At 37.2% G+C, this 13,375-nt stretch overlaps 1 protein-coding gene across 2 annotated transcripts in view; it reads left to right on the top strand.

Moving 5' to 3' along the window:
- ESCO1 (establishment of sister chromatid cohesion N-acetyltransferase 1) overlaps positions 1 to 13,375 on the top strand; it is a 39,300-nt gene that overhangs the window by 18,393 nt on the left and 7,532 nt on the right. The window contains exons 6-9 of one of the 2 annotated variants that reach the window (XR_013961472.1): positions 678 to 738; positions 2,070 to 2,184; positions 9,992 to 10,123; positions 13,025 to 13,148. Coding sequence is in view for 1 of the 2 variants with exons in the window: in XM_080685073.1 (XP_080541199.1) it covers positions 678 to 738; positions 2,070 to 2,184; positions 9,992 to 10,123 (308 nt within the window). In the remaining variant the exon portion in view is untranslated. The remainder of the gene's footprint in view (positions 1 to 677; positions 739 to 2,069; positions 2,185 to 9,991; positions 10,124 to 13,024; positions 13,149 to 13,375) is intronic. The other variant, XM_080685073.1, reaches the window with a different exon arrangement.

Genomic DNA, 13,375 nt, shown 5'->3' with positions numbered 1-13,375 from the left:
GGAATTGAACCGAATCAAACTGACCTCCTGGTTCATAGGTTGACACTTAACCAGCCAGCCACACCGGACAGGCCAGAGACTACAATTTCTTTCTTTTTTTTTTTTTTTAAATAACGGCAAGTTTTTTGTTTTTTTTTAATATTTTGATTTGAGAGAGGGAGAGAGAGAGAGAAACATCAATGATGAGAGAGAATCATTGATCAGCTGCCTCCTGCACACCCCCTACTGGGGATCAAGACCGCAACCCAGGCATGTGCCCTTGACCGGAATCGAACCTGGGACCCTTCAGTCTGCAGGCCGATGCTCTATCCACTGAGCAAAACCAGCCAGGGCTACAATTTCTTTAAACAAAAATGTTTTCACTTATTTCCATTTAGAGTTTATATAATTATGCAGACATTAAGCAATTTCCTGTATTGTTCAGTTCCAGTAATTGGTAAAACTAGAGGCATACTGTTAGTTTACCATTAGATCTCTTTGCGGCTATGCACAGCCTTTCTGCCTTTTTTCTGAAGAGTAATTTCTAGAAAGGGGGCTGTAATTTTATCAAATGGTCTTTAATAAAAATAAAGCATGCAATATATTGAGCTTTTTTTCTTCTGTGAAATGATTTTTTAACTATTAAATGGATAGCTAGTATAAAGCTTAATACATAACCCATCTTGATTAAATTACAGGTTCAACTCCCAAACAGCACAATATACTCAATAATCAAACATTTAAGACCAGTGATAACAGGTAAGATATTAGTTTAATATAAGTGTAAATATGACAACAGCTAAAAGATAAACTGAAGCATATTAAAAAGTTTATTTGAGCAAAATCAATTAGAATTAAGCAGCATTTAATCTAGCAGAAAGGAGCTTTGAGGAGCTTTACAAAATGACTTTTATAGGCAGAGGGAGTGGGAACAAGGAAGTTATACTGGCAAAAAAAAGGAGTGTTGGTTATTGCAGAGTTAACTTTCGGTAGGGGATGGCTGGGTATATTAGGCAGATTACCTAACTAGTGCTGATCAAGTGATTACTGATTGATTGGTTTAAAATTCTATTTCTGGGAGAGCCAAGACTGTATTTAAGCTTCTATTTGATGACTTGGGGCTTAGGATAAGTGACTCCATTTTGGGTCTGTTGTCCTATTTTTTACAGAATTTGATTTTAACCTGTAAGTTTTGAGTTTGGGAGATTTTTCCCTAACAAGTTACGCTTGTAAACCCTCGGTTTTTCACATAGAAAGACAGTGATATTCACAAATTTCATTATATATATTTTTTCTATGCTTATATATGCTGTTTTGTAGCTTTTGTTTTTTTAGTTAATGTATTTAGGGCTGTATAATGTAACTTACCATCTTACTGCATTCTTTTAAAATCTACCTTAGATTTTGTTCCTTATTTAACACTTCACTTTATAGACATTTTGGTTGTTTCTAGTTTATGTCTATAAAAAAAAAAGTCCTGTAAGAAGCATATATATCTTTGCCCACTATGTGACTTATATCTAGGATAAATTTCATAGCCAGAGGACTTAACCTGCATTGCCAAATTTCCCTCCAAAGTGGAGCAAGTGTTTGAAAAAGCTGCTTTCCTCAAACCCCTCAAAATGCTGGATGTTATCAACATGTAAAAGTTTTAAAGTAGATCAGAAGCTTTTTGTTTTGATTTTAATATCATAATTAAATTAAACCTGACTTATTTTACTTTAGAGCAGTGGTCGCCAACCGGTGGTCCGCGGACCACTGGTGTTCTGTGAGTTCAGAAAGGTTGGCGACCGCTGCTTTAGAGATTACTGAAAACAGTGTTTAGGACAAACTGTAGTGACTCAGATTGCTAAAACTATAAAACTTACTGAAACTATAGTAGGTGCTGCAGTTTTTGTTTATTTGTTGAAACTTAGTAGTGTTCTTGGTTTTCCATTCCTCATTTTTAAAAGGTTAGTTTTTTTCTCCTTGGAGTTGAAATTTGTCAGTGTTGCATAGAAAATAAGTTATTTTTTTCCTTTCAATAATTTGAAGTGATACACATCTATTATATGACATTTACTAGTTTTTTGTGTGTTTGTTTTTTAAAGGGAAACAACACCAAATCATTCTTGGCCCAAATGTAATTCCCATTTGGAGATAACAATTCCAAAGGATTTGAAATTAAAAGAAGCAGAGAAAGCTGATGAAAAACAGTTGATCATAGTAAGTATATAACTTGACCTTTTTGGTATAGTATTGTCATAAACATTTTATTTATGCACATTGTTATAGAATAAATTCATTCTCTTTTTCTAAAGAGCCTTTTTTTTTTTGTCACCATAAGTCTTCATTATGGAAATATTCCTGATATCATTACAAATTCCCCCCTCCCCATCCTCAAATAATGAGTCTATCATAATAAAGAATAAAATTTAAATTTGCCCTGACCTAGCGGCTCAGTTGGTTGGAGCATTGTCACATACACCAAAAGGTTGTGGTTTCAATTCTCAGTCAGAGCACATACCTAGGTTGTGGGTTCAATCCCTGGTCAGGGAGGCAACTGATCGATGTTTCTCTCTCACATTAGTGTTTCTCTGTGCTACTCTCTCTCCCTCCACGTCCTCTCTCTAAACATATCCTCAGTTGAGAATGAAAAACAAATTTACATATTTCTTTTTTCTTTTTAATGAAGTATGTGCCTTCCTTGTTTTTTTTTTTTTAATTTAATTGATTTCAGAGAGGAAGGGAAAGGGAGAGAGAAATAGAACCATCAAACAGAGAATCACTGAATGGCTGCCTCCTGCATACCCCTGGGGATTGAGCCCGCAACCCTGGCATGTACCCTGACTGGGAATTGAACTGTGACCTTCTGGTTCATAGGTTAACACTCAACCACTGAGTCACACCAGCGGGCTATATTTATAGCTTTATTTATAACATACTGATACTTTATTACTTTCTGAAATATATCACTTGATCTATCTTTTAGTAGTTAAAATATTAAAATAACATGGAGCTTAATACATAAAATGATTTTTAAAATACTTATATTTTAGTACATTATACATTATAATTTTACAGGAGCATAAACCAATAGTTAACTTGAAATAGAACATGGGTATTTTATTTTTTAAAAAATTATTTCTTTTAAATATATTTTTATTGATTTCAGAGAGGAAAGGGAAAGGGAGAAAGAGATAGAAACATTAATGATGAGAGAGAATCATTGATCAGCTGCCTCCTGCACGCGCCCCCTACTGGGGATCGAGCCTGCAATCCCAGCATGTGCCCTTGACTGGAATCGAACCTGGGACCCTTCAGTCCGCAGGCCAACACTCTATCCACTGAGCCAAATCAGCTAGGGAAGAACACAGGTACTTTACAATTAGGTTACAAGGTGGAAAAGAGGGAGATATTTTGATTGACTAAAGATCTAATTTGAACAAGTGAGCACTATATAAACAAAATGAAGGGACCCACAATAATAGTAACATTTAATGTACTTTCAATCAACATAATCAGTAGGATTTTGGGGGATTGGATGATTGATTCTAAGTTTAATATAGGAGAATAACTTTGCAAGAATTGTCTAGAAATTTTTTAGGAGGATTAGTGAGGCAAAGAGTTGTTTTATATCTATATATATAAAAGGCTAATTTGCTAAGTGTTCTTCCCACTGTCCGACTGGTCACTGTGATGTGCACTGACCACCATGGGGCAGACGCTCAATGTAGGAGCTGCCCTGATGCTCACTTACCATTCCCCTAAGTGGGACACGGCCCCGCCACCACCCAGAGCTACAGCCCACCAAATTGCAAGCGACGCTGCCAAGACCCCCTGGCCAGCCTGGAAACTGTTGCTGTGGGCACTGGGTAATGACATCACATAGCAATGCCTGGCTTCCTCTCCCTAGTGATTATTATCCTTCTTACAGTTTCTTCAGCCCAGGAACACAACTTGCTTTATACCCAGGTGGAAACTTTACACTTTAACCAAATGTCTGTGAAGTGTTTTCACGTGCCTCATCTCATTTCATCCTCAGAAGTCCTGGAGTAGGTAGATAGGAAACTCAGTGGAATCCTATTTTCTTTTCATTAGCCGGAAAACGGAGATTTAGAAAGCTTAGAAACTTGACCCGACTGAAAAGAAGTAAGAAATGTTGGTCCTTGAAGATGACTTCAGGTTTTCTCACTGCACAGACTATAGTCAAACACTGCTGCAGTTAAATATTTTACCCTTTGTTCTCCCTGTGTGATCCTATATAATAAAAGGCTAATATGCAAATAGGCCAAACGGTGGAATGACCGGTCACTATGACGTGCACTGACCACCATGGGGCAGACGCTCAACGCAGCAGCTGCCTCCTGGTGACCAGTGTGCTCCCACAGGGGGAGCATCACTCATCCAGACATTCCCTGAGGGCTCCCGGACTGCAAGAAGGTGCAGGCCAGGCTGAGGGACCCCCCTGAGTGCATGAATTTCATGCACCAGGCCTCTAGTATATAATAATAATATGCTTCATGTTGATATTTACTGCTGTGTTGCTGACAGTTACCTGAAAGAGAAGTTGAGGTGCTTCACTGGGCTGGAAAAAGTTTAGCTAAATCAGAAAGCAGGTCTGTCTAATTAAGGAAGTTTATTCTATATCTTTAAAAGGCTAAGTTGACTTGTGCATGCGTGATACATATAAAGCTCTCAAACGCCAATCGCACGCTTGTGTTTCGATCTGTCATTGTCGATCGTGAATTTGGTTGACACTTCTATTATAGAGAAAGGGCAAATAGTGATATTAACACGGGCGGATCACGAGCATTCTCGTATTTTCATATTACATAGTGTTTTATATAAATGTTAAAGGCATGCCTTAAAATTAAATACCCATTGCATTTTGAAGTTATTTATTACATGTTCTTAAAAGCTAATATCTTTTTAAAGTATGATACTTTGTAAAACGTTTTTTGTACTTGTTCAGTAGAAACTTATCTGGCCACTGGGTAAAGCTAGCAATAAAACTACTGGTGTGCAATGTGTTAAAATATTTATTCTAATTACTTTACTTTCAATGTGCATGAATTTGTGCACTGGGCCACTAGTAATTTAATATTTTTGTTGTCAAATCAGTATGATAGTGAAACAGGATTAGACAAGTAGAACCTAAGGCTGCACTGTCCACATCTGGCTTTGAGAATTGGAAATGTTGCTGTAAGTGTAGATACATTTAATTTCAAAGATGGGTACCAAAAAAAAAAAAAAATCCCTAGCTGGTTTGGTTCAGTTGATAAAGCATCAGCCTGTGGACTGAAGGGTCCTGGGTTCGATTTCGGTCAAGGGCACATACCTCAATTGCAGGCTCCTCCTCTGCCTGGCTCTGGTCAGGGCTTGTGCAGGAAACAACCATTCAATATGTTTCTCTCACATCAATATTTCTCTGTCTTTCCTTCTCTCTTCCACTCTCTCTAAAAATCAATGGACAAATATCCTTGGGTGAGGATTTAAAAAAAAAGATGGTTACCAAAAAAAGGAATGCAAAATAATAGCACTAATATGTTTTTTAAATATCTAATACGTGATGAAATTATAATATTCAGGATATGTTTTGTTAAATTAATAATCACCTGTTTGCTTTTGCATTCTTTTTCTTTTAAATTTTATTTTGTTGACAGTATTACAGATGTCTCCCATTTTCTCCCTTTTTGCCCCCCTCCACCCAACTCCCACTCTACCCGAGGCCTTCCCCATGCTATTGTTTGTGTCCAGGGGTTATGCATATATGCATATATATTCTTTGGTTAATTTCCTCCTGTCCCCTCCCCCCACGCTCCCACCATAATTAAGGTGTGTTATTCTGTTCCATGCATTCGTACCTCTGGACCTATTTTGTTCATCAGTTTATTTTGTTCTTTAGATTCCACTTATAAGTGAGATCATGTGATATTTGTCTTTCTCTAACTGGCCTATTTCCCTTAGCATAATAGTCTCCAGGTCCACCCATGCTGTCTCAAAGGGTAAGAGATCCTTCTTTTTTATAGTTGCATAGTATTCTATTGTGTAAATGTACCATAGCTTTTTTATCCACTCATCTATTGATGGGCACTTGGAATGTCTTTAGATCTTAGCTATTGTAAATAACACTGCTATCAACGTAGGGGTGCATATATTCTTTCTGATTGGTGTTTTGGGATTCTTAGGATATATTCCCAGAGTGAGATTGCTAGGTCAAATGGAAGATCCATTTTTAATTTTTTTGAGGAAGCTCCATACTGATTTCTACAGTGGCTGTACCGGTCTGCATTCCTACCAGCAGTGTACTAGTGTTCCCTTTTCTCCACATCCTCCCCAGCACTTGTTGTTTGTTTATTTGTTGATGGTAGCCATTCTGGCAGGAAATGAGGTGATAACTCATTGTATTTTTAATTTGCATCTCTCTGATGATTAGTGACGTTGAGCATTTCTTCATTTGTCTATTGGCAATCTGTATATCTTTGGAGAAGTGTCTATTCAGGTCCTTTGCCCATCTTTTATTTTTTTTTTATTATTTTTTTTAATATATTTTATTGATATTTTTACAGAGAGGAAGGGAGAGGGATAGAGAGCTAGAAATATCGATGAGAGAGAAACATCGATCAGCTGCCTCCTGCACACCTCCCACTGGGGATGTGCCCGCAACCAAGGTACATGCCCTTGACCGGAATCGAACCCGGGACCCCTCAGTCCGCAGGCCGACGCTCTATCCACTGAGCCAAACCGGTTTTGGCCCTTTGCCCATCTTTTAATTGGATTGTCTTCCTGGTGTTGATGGTTATGAGTTCTTCGTATATTTTGGAAATTAAATCCTTATCAGATGTATCATTGGCGAATGTGTTCTCCTATAGAGTAGTTTCCCTTTTCATTTTGTTGATGGTTTCTTCTGCTGTGCAGAAGCTTTTTAGTTCGATGTAGTTCTATTTGTTAATTTTTTCCTTTGTTTCCCTTGCCCTAGGCAATATATCAGTGGAAATAACTGCTATATGCTTTTGCATTCTTTCATGTGGCTACTAGAAAATTTAAAATTACATTTGTGGATTACATTTCAGTTGGGTAGGGCTGATCAGAAGATGATGATGATACTATTTATAATGATAGCAGTTAAGACTTTCTGAATGCATTTTCCATGTAATCCACTCATATTAATTAAGTTAAGCTATATTAAAAAACCATGAGATCAGTACTATTATTTCCCAATTACCAGTGAGGAAATTGGGGAAGGAATGCTTACTCATTCCTATGAAAACTGCCTGCTTGAAGAGAGATTTGTATACTGATGTTCATTCATTATTCACATTAGCCAAAAGATGGAAGCAACCAAAGTGTCTATTGGTGGATGAATGGGTAAACAAAATGTGGTATATACTTACAATTGGATATTATTCAGCCTAAAGAAGGAAGGAAATTCCAACACATGGTACACTATGGTTGAACCTTAAGGATATTAAGATAAGTGAAATAAGCCAGTCACAGAAAGACAAATAATGTACGATTCCACTTCTATGAAGTACCTAGAGCAGTCAACTTCATAGAGACAGTCCCATATTACATTCATTGACTGGGGAGGCCAGTAGACGGTATTTGTGCTGAGCTGTACAGGTCAAAGGCCCTGGAGTGCCTTTGCTGCAGACACTCATTTTCATCGTTGTTCTGAGGGAAGTCTTCGAGAACCAGGTGGTTTCCAAGAGCTGGGTAGGAAGAAGGATTAGGGAGCTGCTGTTTAATGAGTATAGAGTTTCAGTTTTGCAAAACGAAAAGAATTCTGGAGATTGGTTGCACAACATTGTAAATGCACTTAACATTACTGAATTGTACACTTTAAAATGGTTAACGTGGTAGATATGTTGTATATGTATATCTTTTTAAAAAATACATATTTTAAAATTGATTTCAGAGAAGGAAGGAGAAGGAGAGAGAGACTGAAACATCAATGATGAGAGAGAATCATTGATTGGTTGTCTCCTGCATGCCCCCTACTGGAGATTGAGCCCATAACCCAGGCATGTGCCCTTGACTGGAATCGAATCCAGGACTCTTCAATCCATAGGCTGACACTATCCAAAGAGCCAAACCAGCTAGGGCAGTATATGTATATCTTAACCACAGTTACAAATAGTTTCTTCTGCCTGAAATAGATTTGCAGGTAACTAATTTTGTCAATGGTTCGAATCCTTTAGAATTAACTTCCCTTTAGTTTTATACATAATCTTTTATTTACCGTTTGATTTATCTTTGCTATTTGACCCTGGTTTTAACGTGCTATAGATACTTATAGCTTAGATTTCCCCCCCCCCCCCCAGTAATTAGTTCAAATTGCATAGTTTTAGAATAGAAAGAGTAAAAGGATTGTTTTTCATTTTATTCTTTAAAAAAATATATATTTTATTGATTTTTTACAGAGAGGAAGGGAGAGGGATAGAGAGTTAGAAACATCGATCAGCTGCCTCCTGCATACCCCCCATTGGGGATGTGCCTGCAACCAAGGTACATGCCCTTGACCGGAATCGAACCTGGGACCCTTCAGTCCACAGGCCGACTCTCTGTCCACTGAGCCAAACTGGTTAGGGCATTTCATTTTATTCTTAAAGTTAGATCTTACTGCTGAAATTTTCTTGTTGAATAAGACCAAGAATAGAAAACATTTGGTAAATAATTACTATTGTACAGTACAAGCATGATTTACTGGACCATAGTTGATTGTAGTCTGTCTTTGGCACTTATGTAATAGATAATAGAAAAAAAATTAATTTTACCTTTTCTCAAGAGTTTCAGGTGACATCAAAATACTATTTAATATCTACAAACCAGAATAAAACCATTAAAGAGAACAGACAAAGTATTAAAAAGAGTATAAAACACTATTTTCTCTAAACTTGAGCAGTATAAATATTCCTGATAAAAGTATATATTCTCATTTGTAGAGTATTTTGCTATTTGGGGCTTTAGGAACAAGATTTTAGTGTTAAAAATATTTCTCAGTTCCTTTCATTTGTTATTAAATGCTGTGGAGTGAGTGATGAAATTACTAAATGAAACAGTTCTTGAAAAAATTGCACGCATTTCAAAGATTACATCTTTATTTTTGTAATCATCATTGTGTATTATCCTCCTATATAATAAAGAGCTAATATGCAAATGGCCATCACACCCTCACACCATCACGCAGTAATGGCTCAGACACTCAACAATGGGGAGAGAGGAATGGGGACCAGCCAGGCACAAATGAGCTTGTGAGAGAGGAATGGGGACCAGCCAGGCACAAATGAGCTTGTGAGAGAGGAATGGGGACCAGCCAGGCTGTGGCCCAGGAGAGGGACAAGCCGCCTGCCTCACGATCCCGGGCGCCAGCACCTGTGGCTGCAGCCCTGGAGAGGGATAAGTCGCCTGCTCCACAGTCCCGGGAGCCAGCGCCTGTGGCTACGGCCCGGGCAAAGCCCCCCCGCCCATGGTCTCCTGCTGCTGCAGCCGGCCTGGGCAAAGCCGGCCCGGGTCCTGGGTGCCTGCGGCTGGCCAGAGGGAGGGAAGCCCGGGTTCTGGGTGCCTGTGACCAGCTGGAGGAGGGAATCCTGGGTCCTGCGTGCGGGGCGAGGCAAAGGCAGTTAGGGGCGATCATGTCTGCAGGGGAGCAGTTAGGGACAATCAGGCAGGCAGGTAGAGGTGGTTCGGGGCCATCAGGCAGGCAGAGGTGGTTAGGGGCGATCAGGCAGGCAGGCAGGCAGGCAGAGGGGTAAGGGGTGATCAGGCAGGCAGGTAGACGAGCAGTTAGGAGCCAGTGGTCCCGGATTGTGAGAGGCAGTCAGACATCCCCCAAGGGATCCCAGATTGGAGAGGGTGCAGGCTGGGCTGAGGGCCCCCTCTCTTCGTGCACAAATTTTGTGCACCAGGCCTCAAGTTTATTATAGATTAAACACTTCTAATTTTATGTTCACACCATAGCTTTAGAGGCTAATGTTCTAGAATTATTCTTTTGGAAGGACAAAACTCTTTTGTTTGTTTTTATAAATAGGATGCCGGACAAAAGAGATTTGGAGCAGTTTCCTGTAATGTTTGTGGCATGCTTTACACAGCTTCAAATCCTGAAGATGAAACACAGCATCTGCTCTTCCACAACCAGTTTATAAGTGCTGTAAAATATGTGGTAAGTGGAATTCATGCCTTCTAAAACAGATTTTAAAGATATGAACAGCCAAATTGAAGTCATTGAAAATTTTCCATTTTTTGGAAATGATACTGTATACAGAGCCAAACATAAAAACCAGCTAATTTGTCTGGTTTATGTTGTGGGATTTTTAATATAAGTTGTATTTTTAAGGTAGTTAATGTATCTCTTCTAACAAGTAATGCTACTCAACTTGAGTATTTTTAAAGTTTCTTTTGATTTTAATTATTAGCTATTGATCAGTCTGTTTAATATTATATAGTTTGACATAATATTTTTTACTTGGGGATTGATGGTGATATATATTATACCAAATAGATAGGTTGGGGATTTCCTTTGCCTTCTCTCTTTTTTGCTATTATGAGAGGTTTTCTTTATCAAATTAAAAAAGGAAGTTAAGACCTCAGACTTTGTAATATACTAAAAAAGATCACACAAAGTAAATGTTTTAGTACATATTTTTTAATGTATGTACACTTGAGGTATAATGGGTATTATTAAATATTTGTTTCTGTAAATAGCAAAGTTTTCAATAATTTTGAACCAATTTAGATATTTTATGAAAATAGTAATTTAATGTAATTGCTGTTTACCTGTATCTGGAATGGAATTTACCTGAAATGGAATCTATTTCTGTTCTATACATGTTACCTTCACATTAATAAGACCTCCAGGATATCTGAACTGAGTTCACCAATTCATTTCATGTAGGCTTTTTATATATATGTACCAGATGTTGAATTATTTAAAGATTTTTCTTGACTTTAGTTAAATTTGTATTCTTATCTTTGGTTAAGGGGTTTTTATTCATTGTTTCATTTATCCAGTTACTTCTACCCAAGTTATATGGGGTTTTCTTTTTTATGGTTCCTAACTGTGGTGATCCTTTATATTCCTTATTTCATCTGCCTTTTCTGCACCTCCCCCCTCCTACCACTTAACTAAATAAAATATAAGGTGTGTGGACATAGAATATTAATAGCTTTGATATTGGCATTTGAAATTATATTCCTTATTTCATCTGCCTTTTCTGCACCTCCCCCCTCCTACCACTTAACTAAATAAAATATAAGGTGTGTGGACATAGAATATTTATAGCTTTGATATTGGCATTTGAAATTTGTATTTTTCCATTTTGACTATATTATCCTTACAATTTGAAAAGAAAAACAGTTATATCGGGTAGCTAAATTATAGAATACTTCTGGGATAAAAATATTTGTTTATTATACACATGTGAATCTGATAGGAGTTAATTTAAATGAGTTCTCAATTTACATTATTTGATTCTTGCCATCAGTTTCCTAAAATTATAAGAAATTAGGTTTAAAAGGCTTAATTCTTCATCTTAGGGGAATTTCTTAATTTCGGAGAGAAACATTAAAGAAACCAGGAAATATGTACTCTGTTTTCCATAGTACCAAGGGAAATTGGTTTATGGAGCAAGGTGGAGTCATCACCTTCTAAATAAATTCTAGATCTTGTAAACTGTAAAGCATTGTGGCAATTTTGGGAAAATTGATTTCTGTCCCAGTTTCCCTCCTTCTCCCCCTTCTCCCTTGATGGGACAGAGCTATGGGTTATTTATTTTTGAAATAAACTCAAGAGAAGGAATTGAGTTTAGCAGTTGGCCATCCTTTGCTAACATCAAGGTCATTATTCTTATCTTTTGCTTTTTTCAAATGTAGGTAAACATAAAATCTAACTCCTCCAAAACATTGTAGCATTTTTTTTTTTTTTTTTTTAGTGTATGGAGAGAGAACAAAAACATATCTATATTAAAGATGTTCTGCTGTGCTCACAGCTCTGGATTATAGTTTGTGACAATTACCACTTATATTGGGTATCTAGTATTGTGCTTTAGCATTAAGCAGTCTTTTTTTTTTTGGTTAAGATATAATTGAATATTAAGCACTCTTTTTTTAAAAAAACATATTTTTATTGATTTCAGAGAGGTATGGAGAGGGGGAGTTAGAAACATCAATGATGAGAGAATCATTGATCGGCTGCCTCCTGTACGCCCCCTACTGGGGATTGAGCCCGCAAACTGGGCATATGCCCTTGACCGGAATCGAACCCGGGACCCTTCAGTCCACAGGCTGATGCTCTATCCACTGAACCAAACCAGTTAGGGTGAATATTAAGCACTCTTAAGTGTTTGACAAAACATCTAAATATTTTTAATGCCAATTATCTGTTGTGTTTGTTTCTTGGAGAGAAGCACATGGAAAAGAAGTCATTTAGGTGCTCTGGCTTTAATTCATTTTAAATAGACAGTGTTCAGGGACCTGAAATAAAGGTTGGTTCTACTTAAAAACAGAATAAATGAGAACAATGAGTTTTACTTTTAAATTTTTAATTAAACATTCTTTAGAAAATAAGTAGCTTTTCCTTAGGGAAAAATTTTTCCTTTAGACATGATAAATGTCTGTGATAGTTAAAAATGGCCAAAGACCTGTTTTCAAAAGATTAAAATATTATTTAAATTATATAGTTATAGTAGAAATTGATTCTCATAGAACCCATTTTTGGTTGACTAATATATTTCCTTTTCTTTATCCTCTTTGGGGTTGGGGAGAGAGTGATGGTGCACTCTTTATTCCTTCATTGTACTTATCTGCCTCATTGACACCATTTGAGGAAATGCATTTTATCTGACTTATTAGAAACTATTTAAGAAGGAGCCTCTTAATGCTTCAGAAGTAGATATTGCTTCTTGAAAGGCTTTTTCATGTGAAGTTGGTTGGGTAAGACAACTGGAACAACCAGTTAAGCTCATTCCTTCTGTGCTTATTATTTAAAGCTCCTAGTTTTAACCTCTGGTTCAGTCCCATCTTACTAGATTTAAGTGGCTTTTGTTTTGTTTTGTTTTTCATGCAGGTTCTGCTCATTAATCACCACGAGTGTGGATCTGAAGAAGAGTTTATTACCTCTCTTTTTTTGAGTATGTTTAACTTCAGATACACACAACGTAGCCTCTCCTTCCCTATTAGATTCTTAGAAGGTAGTTATATTTTTACAGTCTCCTTCTTATGACTTTGATAGTTGTGACCAATAAGAATAAACACTTATTCCTTACATGTTGGGCTACTGCATGCAAATCAGTTCATTTAAAACCTCCTGGAGGTCTTTGGCATGCTAGACATAAAACCATGAGTGTGTGTTTGTGGAGGTAACCATGTTCCAAAGAAATTTAAAAGTTTATTTCTTTATCAAGAAACTAGGAGAGTT

The sequence above is a fragment of the Plecotus auritus genome, assembly GCF_963455305.1.
Source record: "Plecotus auritus genome assembly, chromosome: 8".
Taxonomy (NCBI): domain Eukaryota; kingdom Metazoa; phylum Chordata; class Mammalia; order Chiroptera; family Vespertilionidae; genus Plecotus; species Plecotus auritus.
The sequence above is the reverse complement of the archived record's forward strand: the minus strand, read 5'-3'. Positions and strand labels throughout refer to the sequence as shown.